The sequence below is a fragment of the Felis catus genome, chromosome A2 (genome assembly GCF_018350175.1).
Source record: "Felis catus isolate Fca126 chromosome A2, F.catus_Fca126_mat1.0, whole genome shotgun sequence".
NCBI lineage: Eukaryota > Metazoa > Chordata > Mammalia > Carnivora > Felidae > Felis > Felis catus.
Window position 1 is genome coordinate 58037330 of NC_058369.1, and position 21142 is coordinate 58058471.

Consider the following 21142-nt stretch of genomic DNA (forward strand, 5'->3'; position numbering starts at 1 on the left):
TTTAGCCCATCTCACTTATGACGCCTGTTGGGATCCTGGGGATAGAGATGAAACTGGCCTGACAGAGCCAGAAAGACAGGTGCAGATGAGACCCAAGCACTCAGACTGGTCAGGATTTCCTCTGCAGCTTTAATCCAGCGTCCACAAGCCGCCTTTGTTGCAGGGAGCACACAGCTCCATTCCAAAAGGCCAGGCTCTTGAGCAGACCCGCTGCCAACATCAGGCACTTCTAAGGAGACCAGAGGTCACAGCGACGTGACAGGCCCCACTGAGAACCAGGGGTCATCATCAGGCAACTGCCTGCTGCCCAGCAGCGGCTCTCAGTTACTCCCGTTGCTTCATCAAACTTTTGATCAGGCGACAGGAAGTGACATAACTGGCCCGTCTTGTCTTTTTCAAGATCCCCAGTACTTCCACAGAATGAATCAAGCAGTGTCCTTCCCAATTCCCACGAACCCAGGGTAGGAAACCATTCTGAGACGAGAGGGGCACAGCGAGCGAGTGGGCGGGAAACACAAGTCAGGAACTTGCAGCTTACAAATGACCCTCTATATTTTTCAGTCTATCAGAGTTTTTCATCTAGTTGTTCTGACTATAGATCCCTTTAAAGGTTTGCAGAATAATTATAACAGGGTTCAAGTTTCTCAGTACTTTTATAAGTTACAATTTCCAATTCTGTAGAGGATACATCTTAATCATTTCAAAAACAAAAATAAAGAAAAACTGACAAAGGTCGGCATTTAACAAAGTGTAAGTTATCTGTGAGATGTAATTTTCCTTCTGGGACTGAAGGCGGAAAACATGCGTGTGCAGAAAAAAAATGTTTCAGCCAGAGAAACTGAACATAAAACTTTAAACATTTTAGCAGCCTCAAAATCAGGTATTTAATCAAAATGTGATTTTTTTTTATTCAAAAGCTATGAACATCCTAAAAAGAAGAGAATAGTATTAAATTTAAAATAAAGAAAAATGTATTTTTAACTAGTGACTTATTAAATACTCAATGAACAATGTAAATACACTGTCATCAACAATATAAAAGTGCAGTGGCAATTTATGTCCTATTATTATTCCAACCCGTTCGCTGGATACATCAGACCTCCGTGGGCCTCAGCTTCCTGGTCTCCATGAGGACAAGGGTGAGCCCAGCCAGCGGGCTGCAGTGAAGGTTAAAAGAGATAACACGCGGAGCGGGTTCAGAACAACACGTCGGCCATAGGAAATCCTCCATAACGTTAGCTGCTGTGATTGTTTTTCCTTCTACAACTCCTACTGTGGCAAGCACGTTTGCTTCTCGTCTTAACTTTGCCATGTGGGGATCACAGAATCACAGACGGCAAAACAAAAGCTCAGAGAGGTGAAGTGACCAAGTCAAGTCAGGGGCAAGGGCTCAGTTGGAGCGATGTGAACATGGGCCCCCAGACCCCTTTCTCCCACAGCACCCTGTGTCCCTGGGCTGCGATCCTGCGCCCAGAGTGAAACGTTCACCCCGTGCGTGGGTGAGGACTTGTGCATCAGCCCCTGTGGGTGCTGCAGAATGGCAAAGCAAGTGTCAGAAGTCCCTCTTGGAGCGTGGGGCGGGAGGAGGGGCTGCAGCTCTACAATCCCAAGGTGCCGTCGGTATTGCTGTTATTTGTATTCATTTATTCAATATATTGCTTGTTTCCCCATTTTCCAGGCAAGAAGACTGAGGCTCGGGCAGGTTAAATACTTGCCCCAGGCTATCTAGCTAGGGTGAGAAGCCAGCATCGTTTTGACACCAACACAGGCTCACCTGTCCTGGCCCCGCCTCTCGGCCAGGAGGCATCGAGACTTCCATCACACTGGAGCCCGTGATTCCTCTCAAGGAGAGTCCCCCCGCGTGTGTGTCCATTTTGTGCATTTCAGTTTTCCTCCCTCTGTATCCTTTCCCCCAAAGTACAGTGGCCTGGGAACCCCCTCTCAGATTCCTACTGGCACAGGAGAGTGTACAACTGAGCACCAGGGATGTCCGTCCTGCCCTCCTCAGCACAGAATCAGAGGGTTTGGAAATGGGGCTTGGTAAAGAAGGTCCATATGCAGGTGGGGAGCCAAGGGCCACGAGCGGGAGGAAGAGGTGAGCGCTGGGCTCGGAGGCACCCAACCGGGCATTCAAACCACAGCACCCCTGGGGGCCTCCATTTCCTCATCTGTAAATCAGAATCTAAACAAAGATGCCCACTGCAAGAGGTTGGGGCGGGGGTAGGGGGCATGGAATCAAAGGGGAAGGCCAGCCGGGCACTCAGTAAGCAGAGCTACATTTAGGGCTGTTGGTGCCGAGCCAAGCTCTCAGCCCAGCCTCACATTCAGAGGCTGCTGTTCCCACCTGTTCAGGATGCCCCCAGGCAAACACATGTGGACAAAGAACTGAGGTTACTGACCAAGTTGGGGGGGGAGGGGAGTGGAGAAGGAAAAGCTTGCAGAGTGGTCAGACGTGCACCCACCTGGGCACAGGCGCATGTCCAACTTGCACACACTGCCCGCCAGCCCCTCTCCTCACTCTCCTTGCCGGCTTTCTTCAGGACCTCCCTCCCTCACAATTCCTATGCTGCTGGCCAGGCCCAGAGCCTCCAGTGGGGGGACAGAAAGCCAAAGGAGATTCCAGTCACTGGAGGAAGTTCCGAGGACCATGCCCCTTGCTCCTATCAGATGACCATTTTCACGAACACCTTCAGACAGGGAAATTTCTTAATGCTATTTACCCTCTCTGAGCTCTAGTTCCTCATCTGTAAAACAGGGATGATCACCCCACTGTGATTTCGACTGACCTGGTTGAAAATCTCAGATACGGACATAGGACACAGCCCAGAGGGACAGCATACTTGTACGTGGGGCATGTGAGCAAAAGAAAGCCTTGGAGGGGGTGCTGCCCTTTAGCGGAAAGAAAGCTGCAGGAGCATGGAAGGCCACCTCACGTGCCCTGGAAGGCATGCTATGGAGAGCAGCAGGGCAGGGAGGCGGGGAGCCTGAGGGGCTGGCCCCAAGCCAAGGCACAGCTTCACCCCTGCCGGCTGTGCAGCCTCAGGCACTCATGTGAGTACACCTCTTGACCTCTTGGAGCCTGGGATTCCTCTCCTATATCCTGCTGATGTCAGAGACAACACCTTAAGGTGCAGGGAGGACATCGAGCACAGCACGTGGCCCATACTAAGAGCTCAAGAAACACAAGCTACTATCAGTATTGGGACTTGTATCATGAAGCCCAGCACAGTAAAAGCTCAAAAGGGGCCATCTCCTTCCCTGTGGCTCACATGTCCACAAAGGCCCCATGCCCTTCCCAGGCAGAGAAGAGACAGTATCAACAACAGCATGGAACAAATACTAACGATACCTCCCGCGATCCAGCAGTATCCACAAGGCCCCTCACAGGGGATGAGTGCCAGACCACAGCCTGGAGCACTGCATCCACCAAGGGGCAGGAAGCCCTTACTGTTTTAACCCGGTCTGCAAAGGTAGGCTCCCCCACAAACATCCTGCCAAATCCCACCAGACCAGCAGGGAGACACCTGAGCAAGAGAACTTGGGTGGGCAGGACTGGACATCTTCAACAAGTCGTCAAGGTTCCACAGCCCATTCACACAGCCTCCCTCACTCCTGTTTTCTAGGAAAATGATACGCTTCACCGAATGAACTAGAAGAACAAGCTTCGGGTGTTCCAAATACTGTAGGTAGCAAGCAGGAGTGGAGCTGACCTAGTAGCCAGCGGAACCAGCGTAATTCTTGACTGACAAGAAAGCCAACAAGAGCAGCCACAATCCAAGTGACTGCTACCATGGCTTGGGGGCTGGATCAGTGCCAGGCCCCGGGCTGAGGACCATCCGCATCCCTGATTTCAAACCGACAAAGATACACCAGGCTCTAGAAAGGACACTGTTTAGCCTGCATGGTGATTCTGGGAATATGAATGCACTGGGAAACACTTACAGTTCGAGAGGTCACATAAAATCCTTATGAATCAGCAGATATGGCAACACTGGGCCTGTGCCCAACGTGGCTGAGGAGCAGCTGCCCCCTGGAGAGCGGCTATCTTTCCCAATTTTACCCTGGTCTCCACAACTCCCTACTACCCCATACCTGGCATTTATGCCATCAGCCTGGCTCCTAACAGGCAAATGGGCTCATGACTCCAGCTTGACATGTGTTAGCTCTGACCCTCACCACGTCCCACGAGGAGGAGGCTCTCCCATTCGAATCACGAGAAATCCGAGGTCTGGTCACACAACAGTAGCCAGCAGAGGCGGGGCTAGAACTCAGGGCTGGCTGACTTAAACATGTCTTCCTTTTCTATTGCCAGCTGCCTCTTGGCCAGGGTCCCGCATGGCCGAGTCTCCAGGGAACCCTACGGTACCCCAGGGAGGAGGCGGGCAAGGCCCTGGGGATGGGAAGAGGAAGGAGAGCGCACAAGGTGTGCAAAGGCAAACTGCCAGCGTCCTTTAGGACACGTCCAAAACCAGAGGCACGGTCCTTCAGGAGGGAACGAAAGGAGGCATTCATCAGCACCTAAAGAAACCCGGGAGGAGAACAATGGGAGCCATGTTAGCAGTGGAGGAACAGGGGAAAGAACAAAGAGAGCCCGTGTAAGAGACCCAGGAAAAAAATAAACAGCTGCAGACAAGATAGCAGACAAATAGAGGCGCTGGAGCCCCGCCAAACGGAGGAAAAGCCAAAAAACAATAAACGCTGGAGACTCGCGGCCAAACACCCGCAGAGCTGAGAGAGGGCAGTGGTGCAGAATAGGACGCACCGGCCGCAGATCCTGGGTGAGTCGCCTCCCTGTCCACATCTGTCGATGGGAAAAGCACACACCTGGGACACAGGGACAGCGGGTGGCCGTCTAGATAAAACTAAGGTTGAGTCTCCACCTCATACATCACACCAAAATAAATGCCAAAGGACCAAAGCTTTCAGCATAAAGATATAAAACCATAAAAGTCCTGGAAGAAAATATGTGAGAGAATTTTTTTATAATCTTAAAAGTAAAAAAAAAAAAAAACCAAAAAACCAAACCAAACCAAACCAAACAAACAAAAAAACAACTTAGGTAAGATACAAAACCCGGAAACACGTAAAAGAAAAAAAATGAAAGACTGACAAATTCAGCAACGTAAAAATCAGACATTCCTGCATGGACAAAAATATGATAAAGGCCAACACGACCAGGGACATGCTACCCACAAAGGACTACTCTCCTTAATAGTTAAAAAGCTTCTTCAAGTGGATAATAAAAAGAGCAACAATCCAATCAAAAACGGCAACCGTATCTACACATAGCTCACACTAAGCACATTCACGGAGTGCTTCCTACTTGCCAGCCCCCTAAGCTGGTGCTTGGCACCCTGGAGATGAGGACAGATGACAGTCCCTACCCCTTACAAGAGGGACTCACCGTCCAGTGAAATAAGGCTAAAAGTAAACAATACATCTAAGACATGAGTTTCACAGAAGGGGGGAAGATGGTTAAGTATCCTGGGGAAAAAGAGAGCAGAAAAAAAGGCTCAGGAATGTACAGGAGGCAGGCGGGTTACAATTTTAATTCAGGCTGTCAGGGTGGGCCTTCCTGAGAAGGAGACATTTGAGCCAGGACTTGGAGGAGAGGAGCTGGCAGTTAACCAGGGGAAGGGCATTCCAGGCAGACAGAGGGGCTGGTACAAAGACCCCGTGGGGTGTCAAGGTGTCTGGGTGTCCAAGGACCAGCGAAGAGAGATGGGTGGCTGGAGGGAAGTCAGGAAACAGGGCAAAGAAAAGAAATACAAAGAGTTCAGACATATAATAAGATGCCTTACCTCACCAATAACAAGAAAATGCAAACTGAAATGACCCCAAGATTCTAGCTTTCACCTGGTGGGTTGACAAAATCATACCACAATAAAAGGGCCAGATGAGTAGTAAGGTCTTGCCCTGCCAGGCACTACTGACTGACTCCTGGAGCCCTCCAGACAACCTTCCATCACTACCCCCATTGAGAGGTGAGATTAGGTCACACGACTGGGAAGTGAGGGCTAGAATTCAGAGTCAAGCTCTGCCAGCTTCAGGGTCACGTCATCCCTCAAAACACTGACGACACCCTGCCGCTAAGAGTGTGGGGAGACAGGCAGTCCCGTCCATCTGGGACATGTGCTGACAAGACCTCTTCTGAGGCCATTCTGGCAACAGCCATCCAAAGTGTGGATGCACAATACCCTGGGACCTGGCAACATCCCACATGCAAATGAGGTACATACAAGGCCACTGTTGCAACGTGTCTGCAGTAACCCAAACGTGGGGCCAGCCTAGCTGCCCATCGGGAGCGAGGCAATTATGTACATCACAGTATATCCACATAACAAAACAGTATACAGCTACTAAGAAGCACAGAGCAGCGCTATGCCCTGAGTGGGAGTCTCACCAAGGCAGCGTGCACAGTACCCTGCCATTTCTATAGGCTGTGCATTAGCACGTATATGCCTGAAATCACTGTCCTTGTAATTTTTAGAAGAAACTGGTCACAGTCATTTGTCCCTGGGGAAGTAAACCAGGTAAGCAGGGACCCGGATCCAAGGGAGATCCACTTCTTACTGTCTATGCTTTCGTACCTTTTAATTTTGTTTTTCTTTTTTTTTTTTAAGTAGGCTCCACGCCCAGTGCGGAGCCCAACGCAGGGCTTGAACTCACAACCTTGAGATCAACACCTGAGCTGAGATCAAGAGTTGGACACCAGCTGCGCCATCCAGGTGCCCCTGCGTTTGTACCTTTTAAATTTCAAACCACAGGGGCTCCTGGGTGGCTCGGTCGGTTAAGTGTTGGACTTCAGCTCAGGTCATGATCTCGTGGTTCGTAGGTTCGAGCCCTGCATCGGGCTTTGTGTTGACAGCTGGGAGCCTGGAGCTTGCTTCAGGTTCTGTGCCGTCCTCTCTCTCTTGGTCCCTCTCCTGTTCGTGCTTGCTTCCTCTCTCTCTCTCTCTCTCTCTCTCTCTCTCTCTCTCTCTCTCAAAAATAAACATTAAAAAAAATTAAATTTCAAACAACATGCATATATTACTGGTTCAAAATCAATTTGTTTTTAAAAATTTTAAGTTAAAAAAAAAAAACTACCTACCATAAGTAAAAGGACCAAAAAAAAGGACAGAAAAACGAAAACACTGCTACTAAATTCTAGCCAGACACAGTTGCTGCCATAGGTACATAGCTCACAATGTTAAGAGAAGTGTTAAAACTCCAGACACCAGAGATATTCTCCTTAATGGAATCAGAGGATTTAAAGAATCCCGAAAACAGAACTCTCTTGCAGTGGTTAATGTTTCTTAGTGCTGTACCTACACACACATAAAAGCATCTCAGACACCATCCCTGGCATGCATCTCTCCAGCTTGGAAACTCTCCTAGTAAAGAGCCTGGACTTGGATCCTGCGACAGGGGCAGGGGCATAAGAGAGAAGGAGGTAGAACTCATCATGTCTGTTTAGAGGTCATAGAGATGTTCTGTGAATGACATTTTGTCCTTCCGCAAGACCGATGTAAGAACCACAGACCTGTCCTCATCCCACTCGGTGATGGTCAGGCGCGCTGGAGAGAGATCCCCATGTCTGGGTGCATCAAAATCAGACAAGGCATTTGGAGATGGTCCTGAGGATCACTAAAGAGTGGAGGGTATATGGCAGTTTTCTGTACTATTACAACCGTTCTGTAGGTTGGAAATTATCTCAAAATGAAAAAGATAAACAAAACAATGACTGAAGCATCAGGAAATTGGGGAAACAGAGAAAGAAAATGAACATTCAGTGAGTGCCCAGGAATGTACCATGCACACTATTTCAATCAGTCTTCACTACAGCCCAAGAAGGAGGAGTTTATTTAATTATGCACACTTTATAAATGGAGAAACTGAGGCTTGGAGAGACCTAAAGTGACTCTCCCACAGTCACACAGCTAGCAAACTGGAGGTATGAATTCAAACCCAGAGCAGTGTGCTACCAAACACTGTGTGGCCACAACAAGGTCGAGGGAAGAGGAAATCAGAAGCTGCCAAGTTCAGAGGTTGAGACCACATGTTCCTCATTGGAGGAAAAGACAAAGGAAGCGATCTTAAACAGAAGCATGAAGGAACTCAGGTAGATCTATAAGAGAACTTCCTGAGCGGCAGGGCTAGTAAAGATGTACATGACATCTTTATACAATCAAAGGGCTCTTTGCTGGAGGTCTTGGGAACAGTTGCGTCCTGCTGCAGGGAGGGAGGATGAATTACACCAGGGCTCCCCATCCGTGCAACACCTCCGATCTCTGCCATGCCTGTGGATGCTACTTCTGCTGTTATTTACTTAATGTGGGTTAAGTCATTTTTTTGAACTCAAATCCATTTATATTTAAAAGAACTTGACTCGACAATAAATGCATTAAACTTGCCATAAGTAGAAGTTAACCATAAAGATGAATAAAATGAGACACAAAGCGATGCTATTACATGCTAACGAGATAATGCTGGCTGCGGAAGCCCTGAACCCGAGGCCTGCTCTCTGTGAAAAGAGGATCGGCAAGAGCCAGTATAAGACATCCTAGCACTAACGTGAGTCTCTCTCCGACAGGCGGGAGGGACAGGATGAGAACTGGAAAAGGCACGACCTTCCAACCCTGTCAAGCAGGAGTGTCAATCATGGGCCAGGCACCGCCTTGTACCACACCACCAGGCGTGTGGCCCACCCTTAGGAGGCCCTGGAGTAAACACCATTCGCACTGCCCACCTCAGGAGAGGGGCAGAGGCAGGGTCAGGCATCGCAGCCAGAGCAGAGGGGTCCACGCTCCCTCGGGTCAAAGGGCCAAAGGGGGTGCCAGCCTCTCTGCCTCCTTTCCTGATAGAGGCAGACGCATGGGTTCTGCGGGGCCACGACTCCCAACTTAATAGAAAGTTTTGCCTGTTTGCTTCTTTAAGCTACTGTGTCATAGTCTATCTGGGGTAATCTTTTTAGCTGACTTTGCACAACAGTACAACTCCTGTTCTAGAGCAGTGAAAAGGAGCAGAAAATGGAATTTGAAATGTAGAAATAAAATAATTGTGGGCCATGAGCTATAATTTGATTTCATGCTTTACAAGGAAATGAAAGAAGGCTTCCTTAAAATGTATGGTTTCTGCTCCCCCTCCTCCGTAAGCCCCCTCCCCCCGCCTTTTAACCATTTTAGGATTTCCTCTAGCACCGAAGAGAAAATAGGATTGTGGAAAATGTTCAGTTCTCAAGTGTCACTGCCACTCAGGGGCAAGCTCGATTTTAATGTGAACTTCCCATTCTGGGTAAGAGGAAATTCTTCAATTAATAAACCGGGTGTGCGGAGGCCAGTCTTTAAGGTTTAATCAATTTCATCTGTACTTAGGATAAAAAGACTGACTATTCTACTTTTTTCCCCCCTCGTTTTCCTTCTTTAAAAAAATAATAAAATGAATGTTTTATTTTAAATTCTTTGAGGTTCGTATCTCCTGTTTCAGGAAATATTGTCTATTTCATGCGGTGAGTATGAAAACTCCCCCCTCCTTTTTTACTTTTGCTAAGAATCTTTTTTCAAAAATAACGAAATTATCCTCTGCCCTCATATACTATAACAGCTTGGGAGATGATACGAATTATACAGGATTCTGGCAGACACCTTGGGGTCGGTGGGCGGGGGGAGGGAAACAGAGACAAATCACCAAATATGGATGCAAGAGCTTCTTCTGGACAGTAAGAGGTGGACATGGGAATGTAAATTATGAGGAAAACCCGTCCTAAGGCGGCCGAGGCCAACTTCACAGTCAGTGATGTCTGGGAGGCCCAACACAAACCTCTCCAAGAAAGAGACCCTGCCCCGTGGGTCATCCTGTCTCTCTCAGGTCTCTCAGCCAGGGGTGGGCACAGGAGGGTGGCTCAGAATCTCAGAATCAAACCAGGGACCTCCCAACAGCAGCACAGAATAAATATTCAGATTTGGTGATCGACCAGGAACAACAGGACTTTACGAGGGATGAAGAGTTCCTGAGTCCTCCTTAAGTGGTCACTCGACACTCTGGGTACGCTCAGGTGCCGGGGCAGAAGTTACAGTCAGGTCCCGCAGTGGAGAGTTCAAGAGCACAAGCTTTGCAGAGGGGCAACTCAGATTTAAGTCTGAATCTCTGCTTGCCTTACCAGCTGCTATGTCTTTCACATCCCACCTAAATTCTCTGGGCCTGTTTCTTCACCTGTGAAATGGAGATAAAACCAGTGCTAATCTTTTAAGAAGCTATGTACCTCACACAGTGCTTGGAACAAAGAAGGCACCTGATCCACAGGAACAGAAGGACCCAGCATTACGGGGACCTGTATCCCAGTGTATCCCAGGCCTTCCCAATGCTTTGATCAAGGTGCCCTGGGGAAAATGCTACTTGTTTTTGTTTTTTTTTAGGTTTATTTACTTATTGAGAGAGAGAGAGAGAGAGAGAGAGAGAGAGAGAGAAAGAGAGAGAGAGACTGTGAATGGGGGAGGAGTAGAGAGAGAAGAAAAAGAGAGAATCCCTGACTCAGGCCTTGATCTCACGAACCGTGAGATCATGACCTGAGCCGAAATCAAGAGTCAGTCAGCCACTTAACTGACTAAGCCACCCAGGCACCCTGAAAATGCTTTTTAAGTCAATATTTTCATGAAAAGTCTATAATCCTAGGGCCCTGTCAATGTGATTTCCAATGTGAAAATGAGCAACAGAGGCTCACGGTTCCTAACAGAGCCTACCAGTCATCGAAGGTCTAAACTTTGCAGGCCATAGACCCAGGCAACAGCCCAGATACACATGAGAAATCTGCGGCTCAGAAAGTAAACTAAGAGCTCACTAAGTGTGAGAGAGGAGGGCAAGGAGCAGGGGAGAGAAGACAGAAGAAGGAGACGGAGGCAAAAAAGGAAGGGAGTTAGGGGCGCCTGGGTGGCTCAGTCAGTTAAGCGTCTGACGTCAGCTCAGGTCATGATCTCACGGTTGGTGAGTTCGAGCCCCGCGTCAGGCTCTGTGCTGACAGCTCGGAGCCTGGAGCCTGCTTCCGATTCTGTGTCTCCCTCTCCCTCTGCCCCTTCCCCACTCACACTCTGTCTCTGTCTCTCAAAAATGAATAAACCTTAAGAAAAAAATTTTTAATTATTTTTTTTAAAAAGGGGAGGGAGGAGCAGAGATAGTGCAAGCCTATGACTAGCTGGATGATGGTGGAGCCAGAGCCGAACTTGGGTCTACCTGATCTGAGGCCCATTTCTTTTCCACCAGGCCTCCTTCCTGAAGTGGCACCCGAGAGGATTTCTCTTAAAGACGGCCCCCTGTGACCCCAAGGGAAACTCTGCAGGAAGCTTTACCAGGTGGCTTTCCATCCCCAGGAGCAGGCGGTCCCTGGGTCTTACATCACACACATCTCCTGTTCCTACGAGAGCTGTGAGAAGAAACACACGTCTCAAGGTGCAGCTCAAGGTGAGAACGCCAAATGTCAAGGAAGGGTGTGGGGGGGGGCAGGGGGGAGACACACGTAGGCTTTGCAGGGAACATGTTGGATCCCACTTCAGCCTCCCCCACCTACATGCCTAGTGAGACCCGCCCAAGGCCTTTACCTCTCTGAGCCTCCGTCTCTCCCACCTGCAACATGGGGATTATTCACAGGGCAGCGTGGGGCTCACAGATCATGAATGCAAACCTCATAACTCAGGGCCCGGAACATAGCAGGTGCTTAACTACGTAAGTGATAATGATCAGTGTTCTTGGGTGTGAGTTCTCATTCTCACAAATTCTAGCACTGGACAAAGGCCCACCTGAAATGGAGACCATGAGGAGCAATGTCCCCAAACGTCAAAGCCCGCAAGGCTTGGTGGGCACCTGAAAGTGAGTGACGTGGGCTAGGTGCAAGATAAGGTGTCAGTCCAGAGGGGACAGAAACGGCTGTGCCCCAGCTGGAAGGGACAGTGTCTCCTCAGCCCCAGCCCATGTGGCCAGACAGGAATGTTGGGCCTGGAGTTGCCCGATCTTCCGATTTTTCAAGAGAAGCCAAAAATCTGGACTATTATATGAAATTTGCCAATTTTTAAATGTTGACAACCAATTCAAAAAATGTTTAAACCGTGTGGCCCAAACAAAACATGGCCATGGGCCAAAACTGGCCCACAGCTCCCCAGTATAAGACCTATGGAGTGCATTTTCTCCAGAAAGGCAAGTTGGAAGAAACAATAAACATCCAGCTTCTTTGTTACCTTTTTGAATCAGAAAAGCACTCAGAATCAGTCTGCTGAGCTGGGAGGTTTGACAGCCCCATGGCCAATGGCCTCTGTGTCCCACATTTGGCCTTGATGGGGGTGGGGAAGGTGGACACCAGGAAGGGTTCATCCTGGAAGAAAAGGGCGGTGTGACCTCTGGTGTCACCAGGCCCTAGAGGACCAGAGCAGGGGACAAGAGACAACGGGCTTGGGGTCAAACCTCGGCTTGAACCTGGCCCCCACTGGGCCACAGGGCAAGGACGGTTCCTCTCCGACCTCAGCCCCTCCAGGCTGGACAAGGGACAGTGCTGGCATCCCCACACCCCGACATTCTGACTAGACCCTTGCCTACTGCAACCCTCACACACAGCAACACCATATAAAAATGGGGACAACAGAAATAGCACCCACTTCAGCATCAAAGCAGTTCACACCACCTGACCTGTTATTTTCTCTCTGGTGGAGTTTCTTTGTATGGTTTCAAGCACCCCATACTGAGTCTCAAAATACCCCCAGTGAGTAGAAAGTCTGAGAAAAACTTAACGCAATGATTTTCCTGGAAGAATGGAGCAGGAAAACCTCAGAGACACCAGCTGGAATTTCCTGCAGGGCAGAAGTTATCCTGAGTCTCTGGTATAAGCTCTTTCCTTAAAAATTGAGTGTTGTCTTCAGAGCCAACTCTTAACGAGGTGCTTTTTATGAGTGAGGCACTCTTGTAAGTGCTGTGTATGATTGATTAGCTCATTTAATTCAGTCCTAGGATGTAGGTGCTTTTAGCAACACCCCCTTTTTGCAGATGAACACATCAAGGCACAGAGTGTAAATCACTTGCCCTAAATCAAAGTGGCAGACACAGGCACTCTGGGCCCAGAGTCCTGGTTTCTTTAAAAAAAAAAAAAAAATTTTTAATGTTTATTTATTTTTGAGACAGAGAGAGACAGATCATGAAGGGGGAGGGGCAGAGAGAGAGGGAGACACAGAATTCGAAACAGGCTCTGGGCTCCGAGCTGTCAGCACAGAGCCCGACGCGGGGCTCAAACTCACGGACCGTGAGATCATGACCTGAGCCAAAGTTGGATACTTAACCGACTGAGCCACCCAGGCGCCCTGAGTCCTGGTTTCTAAAGGCTCTGTGTTACCCTGCATGGTGAAGGCAGTGGGAAAACCAGTACTCCCACTGAGGAACAGAGAGGAGGGCAAAGGGTTGGGCCCCTACCTCCAGCAGCATACCTCCCAGCCCCATCCAGCACTCCCTACACCTCCTCACATTCCCTGCTGCGGCCGTGTTCTTGCCCACCCCAGCAACTTGGCAAGAAGACAGGGGCCTGAAGCACTCTTTTCACCCCGTCCCATCTCCTGGCACTTCAGCTTTCCGATTTCAGCTCAGACGCCACCTCCCAGGTATTTTCCCAACTCTCTTGGGTCTGGACGAGGTGGCCCTGTCTGGGGTTCCATGGTGCCCACACCGCCCAGAAGAGCCCTGTCCTGCAATTCACTGGCTTCCCTACAGGCTCAGCCACCGGAACAGGGACCGGGCTGGCTTCTTCCCACAGAATCCCTCATACCCAGCAGCACACAGCAGGTGCTCAACAAATATTTACGGAGTAAAAAGAACTGGGAAGCCAGAGAGGACTGAGCCTTCTAAATTACTTACAATGTCCCCTCTATTAGCAATTAATAGATTCTTCTCTACTCTTCAGCAGTGACATTCTAGCGCACTCCAAAAAAGTATGTGTGCTTTTGCTCAGAAACAGAAAGAGAAGGAAGAAAAGCTGAGTGACGGAAGCAACTGTGCCAAGGCCAGGACTGCATGCCATGAAGATCAGGCAGCCCGGGTCCCAGGGGCCACCAAGGGCCACCAAGGGCTGCATTCACTTGGAGAAGACCCAAGCAAACCCCAAGCGGGGGAGGACAGGTCCTCACACATCCACTTTACAAATGAAGAAACTGAGGCTCAGAGTGGTAACGAGTCGTCCACTGCCGCCAAAGGCAGTTGTTCTGGGGAACAATGGTTGTCGCTGTGGCCACAGACAAACGGGCCCTTGTAGAAATGGGTCCTGGGGCCCCAGAGAGCCCCTCCTCTGAAGCACAGAAACCAAGGCAAGGCATTCCGGACTAACCCCGGGCAGAAGGTGCTGGAAGGGCAAGGCCCATCCGCAGCTCCACCGAATGAAACGCTGAGTTTGAGGAGTCATGAGCCTGAGAGAGTGGACTTAGGAAACTGTTTACTGGGGAAACAGGAGGAAAAAAGAAGAAAAGAAGGGGGGAAATCGACCATAAAAAGTAAGTAAAATCAGCAGAATTCCTTCATGAAAAGGGTGGAATTAGCATATGGCCTCAGCTGCCAAGTGAGGCCATTGAAGCAAGCAATGTAAATGAGTTCAAGATACAATTAGACATTTTTCTGGACGCAGACAGAGGGGACTGAAGAAGGCATGGCAGGTCACATTTCAGATGGAGCAGCAGGAACACATTTCACTGCAGAGCCCACCATGTGACAGCCCTGAGCGAGCGGCTGCAGGGACGGGGCACAGAGGCCAGGCCGGGCTAACGTCCCAGGCAAGAGTGCCCACACCGGGGGGTGGGGAGGGGCGGTGGTGCTGTCCATCCCCACTACTGATGTCCCAAGGTGCCTCATACAGGACCTGCGAACCAGCCACCCGTTTATTTTAGTGAAATAAGAGTTCACTGCCATTCCACTCCACACACCTGTATGCGGTTCCCTGGACTGGGTCCCAGTCCCTGCCCTCAAGGAGCTCACAGTCTGATAGGGGAGGCACACACAAGCCCGAATAACAACAGAGGGAAGTACATCCAAGTAAGACAAGGAGTTTCTGCTAAGCAAGCACAGAAGGGGAATTTAGCAACTGGAGGGAGGGAGGAGTCCGGAAAGCCAAGGGGAGAGGCCGTTCCAGGCAGAGGACACAGCAGGACGCTACGGAAGCCCCAGCTGCCAGTGTCTCACAGAGGATGCTGAGCACGCAGTTCCCCCAGGATCTTTTGGGGAGAGGGCCAAATCACCTCAAGCTTCGTGAAAAAGGACGGGATGACCAGAGGCGCCAACCGCTGGCCCATGGACCAGATATGACTCAACGGCAACAGCTGTTCCCAATCTTCTCCAGAGTGCAGCACATGTGGCCCACCCAAGGAACAGACAAGGCCGGGTCCTTGTGAGGGACACAATTTATTAGGCCCTCTCTAGCCCAATTGGTCCTGATGTCCTCCTTTATGTGGCTCACCGCATGGGCCATCTAGCTTCGTCAAGCTCTCGGGCCCCAGTTCCCTTCTAGGTGAAATACATGTTTACTGCAGTCACTCCAAAAGGACCACAGACATTTCCTTTGTGTCCTCAGCGCACTCGATGGTGAAGAGCATTTCCATGGCCCCTGCGCTCCAGCCCCAACCCTGAGCAGGGTTCTGCCCCCTGCATATCCTAAGAGTCAGAACAACCTCTGCCCACCTCTTGCGTCAAAGAACTGGGTCTCTGGATATGAAACCAGAAACGATGTACACCAGTCTGAGAAGAAAATGAGGTACTTCCTCGTCTAGCCCAGCAATCAGTCCATGAAGTGGCCTCACACCGCACCAGGTGGAGTGACAGCACACAGGGCAAATGCACGGCACCGTCCTTCCGTTCTTCTCTCCAGAGCCCCATAAAAACTGGGCCCCTGGCCACCAGACCACCTTGTACAACGGCAAGGGAGAGAGAAAAGGGCTGTAGGAGGTGCTCAGCAACGGAGGGCAGGGGAGGGCAATGGCTGGTGCTGACTCTCCCTGTCTGGCAGAGAGAAACGGGATTATGCTCACATTTATCATCAACCACTCTGCCTGGCACATGCTGGGGACACTTTTACCTATATTCACATAGTTCACAACAACCCTTCAAGGTGAGCCCAGTAATTCCATCTTCCAAAGGCAGAAGCTGGATCAGAGAGGTCAATGAACATGCCCAAACACACAGTGAATGAACAGCAAAGCCAAGACCCCAGAGGCCATGCCATGCTCCTCCCTGTAGCCATGTGTCCTCATTTTAGGGGGCCTTGTGACAGCCACTGTTCCTGCCCCAGGAGGAGGGCCTCAAGAGTAGACACAAAACCAACAAGAAACTACGCTGGCCAGGGCTGGTGCTGGAACTGCCTCACCATGGCAACCAGCTCCATCTTTTTTTTTTTTTTTCCAAGTTTACTTATTTTGAGAGAGACAGAGACAGTGTGCGTGGAGGAGGGGCAGAGAGAGAGGAGAGAGAGAGAATCCCAAGCTGGCTCTGCGTGGGGCTCAAACCCAGAAAGCTGTGAGATCATGACCTGAGCTGAAACCAAGAGTCGGATGCTTAACAGACTGAGCTGCCCGGGCACCCTGCATCGCTTACCATTCTTGAAAGAAGAGATACATACTACAAATGATTTCACTAAAACTAAGGAAAAAACCGTGGAACAAACAACCAAAACCAGGAAGGCAACTCAGAGCAGGGCTTCATTCTGGAAGTCAGAAGCTTGAGAAATTCAGGCTTCAGTATGTTTATTGAGATACGAAGTCACTACTGGTTAAACCAATACTAGCTCTAAAGAAAAATAAGCTGTCAACTTATGCAAATTTTAAAAATCAGAGAGAGAAAATCACATAGAAAGTAGGAGAAATAAAGAATACAGCAAGGAAGCATATAAAATGTTTTGAAAAAATAGAATATGGTGACAAAAGACCAAAAATGTAATAATAAATGTAAAAGGGATATGGTAACCTATTAAAAGGATGGGGCTTTCAAAATACAAAATAGAATCCTCTTTCGATGTCTTTGGTTGGGTGGCAGCATTTGAAATGATTTCTTCTCCCCCCCCCCAGGTATATTTTCTGATTTTCTCACAATGAACACAGGCACATGCACAGGCATTTCATGTTGCTTTCAATGGGCCAGGCACTGGTCTAAGCACTGCACAAAGATTATCATACAACAAACCTAGGTTGTTATTACATTTTCCATTTTACAGATAGGAATATTGAGACACAGAAATCAACCTTTCATTCTCTTACCTAATCAAAGTATAATTTTGTACATAAGCCTTGGCAAGTAATTGGTAATATATATCATAAATGGTGAGTTGCACAAGTTGAGGAAAGGTCCCCAACAAGACTGCCCTCATTTTAGACACCAGCCACCAGTTCAGGGGTTCCCAGGCCACATGCATTTCAGATCCACTGGCTACAGATCTGAGTGGTCCTCACAACACCCCTCACGTTAGATACTTCACAAGAACAACTCACAGAACTTAGGAAGTACTACACTTACAATTACAGTTTTATTATGAAGGGATTTTTATGCAAATCAGAACCAGCCAAACAAAGAGACACATAGGGCAAGTTATCTCTCCCCACAGAACTGGGACGTATCACCCTCCTGGCACATCAGACTGTTCACTAACCAGGAAGTTCCACTGAACCTCAGTGCCCAGAGTTTTTATTGGGGTTTCATTAACAGAGCTGTGACTGATTGAAGCATTGGCCATGAGATGAACACAATCTCCAGCCCTTCGCCTCTCCCCAGAGGTCAAGAGGTCAGACTGGTGTCTCTGGCCCAAAGCCCCAACCCTCTAATCACATGGATGGTCTTCCAGGAATTACCAGCACATCCTAATTCTTCTCTCTCTCTCTCTCTCTTTTTTTTTTTTTAATTTTTAACATTTATTCAGTTTTGAGAGACAGAGAGAACAGAGTGTGAGTAGGGGAGGGGCAGAGAGAGAGGGAGACAGAATCCAAAACAGTCTTCAGGCTCTGAGCTATCAGCACAGAGCCCAATGCGGGGCTCAAACTCACTGACCATGAGATCATGACCTGAGCCAAAGTGGGATGCTTAACTGACTGAGCCACCCAGGTGCCCCTAATTCTTCTCTTTAGAGAAGGTGTGGTCCAAGGGCCCACCATGAACAACAAGGACACTCCTATCACTGGGGAAATTCCAACAGTTTTAGAAGTTCCATCTCAGGAATGCAGGACAAGTATCGGAGATAGCTAGGCACACCTGGATGGCTCAGTCGGTTAAGCGACCAACTTTGGCTCAGGTCATGATCTTGAGGTTCGTGGGTTCAAGCATTGGGCTTTGTGTTGACATCTCAGAGCCTGGAGCCTGCTTTGGATTCTGTGTCTCTCTCACTCTGTCCCTCCTCCGATTGCACGCACTCTCCCTCTCAAAATACATAAACATTAAAAAAAATAAGATAGCTAAAATATGTTCAGATATAACTGTCTTCCATTCCCTCCTACCCCCACTGCAGACTGTAAGTTCCTATCTATTGATGAACCTATCTCATTTCTCATGTGTTCTAAAGAATAATCTGAAATGCCAACAAATGCTGATTATAGTGTTATTAGACTACAAAATATTATACACAATGAATATATTCATCAAGAACAGTGGATAAGCATAGGAAAGCAAGACAATAGAGCCACTAAATATGTTTTCAAAGAATACTTAATGATATAGAATAAGACTCATGGTTCAAAAAACTTTCTAAATCAGGGTCTAAAATTCTACATTCAGTGGGGTTCCTACTAGAAAAAAGAATATGTCAAAATATTAACAGGAATTATCCTGAGTAAACTACATTCTTATGTCTTCTTTATATTCCCTTCTATTTTCCAGATTTTCAATATTCATAAATTACTAACATATTTAGGGAGAGAAAGGCTTTTAAAAATAACACATGAAGAAGAAAACTACCTACTGCCATAAACTGCCAAAAAACTACTAACTGCCATAAAGTGTTAATAAGCTCATTAATCTGAAAGTATACGGCAATGACTACATTTTCAATACTTAGAATTTCTTTTTAGCTCTTTTTCAAACCCACCTATTCTTTTTTCATAATGTCCTAATCTCGTTATGGATTCTATTCCTTCATTTACATTTCAAACATTTCTTATTTTAAAGCCCCTTTCAGATTTGTTTTATGGTTTCTAGTTCCTAGAATGTGAATTTTCACACTTGTGTCTATAGAATGTCATTTCCATGGTGGTAATTCTCCTTACATGCCTCGTGATTTGTCTGTAAATTCAGCCCCAGCAAGGACTGTGTTTTGTGGGAGGTGCCACATGTGTGTGACTGAAGTGCCCTATGGGTTCAGGAGCTACAGTGGCCAGGGCCATACGGCTTCACAAGTGTTGACGTTAATTTCTTAGCTCAGGGTTTCCAAGAAGCACCATGATGTGAATATGGGCCCTGCATCTATCTGAACGCATGCAGTCTTGAGACTTCTGTCCTCTCCTGGGTGACCGGAGCTCTTTCTGAGCTCACCTTCCAAGGTAAGCAATTTAATCCTGACCTGTTAGAGAACTTTCCTAGTTCCTATTCTTAATTTATGAGGGAACTCTTCATATCTCCAATTTTGATACCCCTGTGAACCAACAGCTTCCAGTCCTATTCAGTGTTGTGACTGTGACTTTCTTTTTGTGTCCAGCCCTTAAAGATGTTCCTTTTCAGGAGCACCTGGGTGCCTCAGCTGGTTAAGCGTCCGACTTGGGCTCAGGTCATGGTCTCGTGGCCCGCAGGTTCGAGCCCCGTGTTGGGCTCTGTCTGACAATATAGCCTGGAACCTGCTTCGGATTCTGTGTCTCCCTCTCTCTCTGCCCCTCCCCCGCTCATGCTCGCTCTCTCTCTCTCTCTTTCTCTCTCTCTCAAAAATAAAGAAAAACATTTAAAAAACCCCAAAAAACATGTTTCTTTCCAGCTTCCGAACCTAGCTGCATCCGTCTGCTTCTCTTTGAGTTTCTTCACTTCATCCAGCTTGTCAATGTATCTGGGACACAAGACTTCCAGGGACAACATGGCCTACCACATTAACCAAAAGTCTGAAAGAATGTGGTGAACTGTGAAGGTCAGGTGTGGCACCCTGTGAGGGAGACCGGACATTGTGCCATTCTCACCACTCGAAAACACTGATAGAAACTAAATTTATTGGGGCACCTGGGTGGCTCAGTCGGTTGAGCGTCCGTCTCATAACTTCCGTTCAGGTCATGATCTCACAGTTCATGAGTTCAAGCTCTGCGTTGGGGTCTGCGCTGACAGCACACAGCCTGCTTGGGATTCTCTCTCCCTCTCTTTCTCTCTCTGCCCCTCCCCTGCTTGCTCCCTCTCTCAAAATAAATAAATAAACTGGAAAAAAAAAACTAAATTTACTGGAAGTAACTGGAAGTCATTCTGGTGAACAGAGAACTATAACTGGAATTGTGTTGGAGTCTCAAAGCCACAAAGACCTGGATTCGAACCAGGACTCTGCCAGCTTTGTAATCTAGGGTCGCTCTTCTGTCCCAAAACGCACCCACAGGGGTATTGTGAAAACTGGCGATAACGCAGAGAGCACTGCAGAGGAAACGCAGCTGCTCCAATCTGCTGCTGGGAAATTGAGCTTTGCTCCGCCCTGTCTCATAGTACACATCCACTGATGGACTGGGGTTATATACCAGCTACTTCGGACAGGCACAAAGTCAGAGCTCCAGAGCAGTGAGTTAGAAGTGGGGACCAATAGGGGTGCCTGGGTGGCGCAGTCGGTTAAGCGTCCGACTTCAGCCAGGTCACGATCTCGCGGTCCGTGAGTTCGAGCCCCGCGTCAGGCTCTGGGCTGATGGCTCAGAGCCTGGAGCCTGTTTCCGATTCTGTGTCTCCCTCTCTCTCTGCCCCTCCCCCGTTCATGCTCTGTCTCTCTCTGTCCCAAAAATAAACGTTCAAAAAAAAGAAAATTTTAAAAAAATAAATTAAAAAAAAAAAAAAAAAGAAGAAGTGGGGACCAATAGGAATGACTAACGGAGCGTCTTACCCCTGGAGGAATCCTCAGACCACGTGGCTAGTAGCGGCCACAGCTGTATGTCCCTGGGAACTTAGGAGAACCTCGCCGGTCACAGCTCTGTCTGAGAGCAGGTTGTGGTCTCTCCTGCTTCCTACAAGT

General features: G+C 48.5%; 1 protein-coding gene across 7 annotated transcripts in view; it reads right to left on the bottom strand.

Annotated features, from left to right (window-relative positions):
• The window catches only part of EEFSEC (eukaryotic elongation factor, selenocysteine-tRNA specific), a 262800-nt gene that overhangs the window by 167110 nt on the left and 74548 nt on the right, over window positions 1–21142 (bottom strand). The window contains exon 1 of one of the 7 annotated variants that reach the window (XM_045052030.1): window positions 4093–4114. The exons of the other annotated variants lie outside the window; for them this stretch is intronic. Coding sequence (XP_044907965.1) covers window positions 4093–4099 — 7 coding nt within the window. The 5' untranslated portion in view covers window positions 4100–4114. Of the gene's footprint in view, window positions 1–4092; window positions 4115–21142 lie in introns of those variants that run through there. 7 annotated transcript variants of the gene reach the window in all.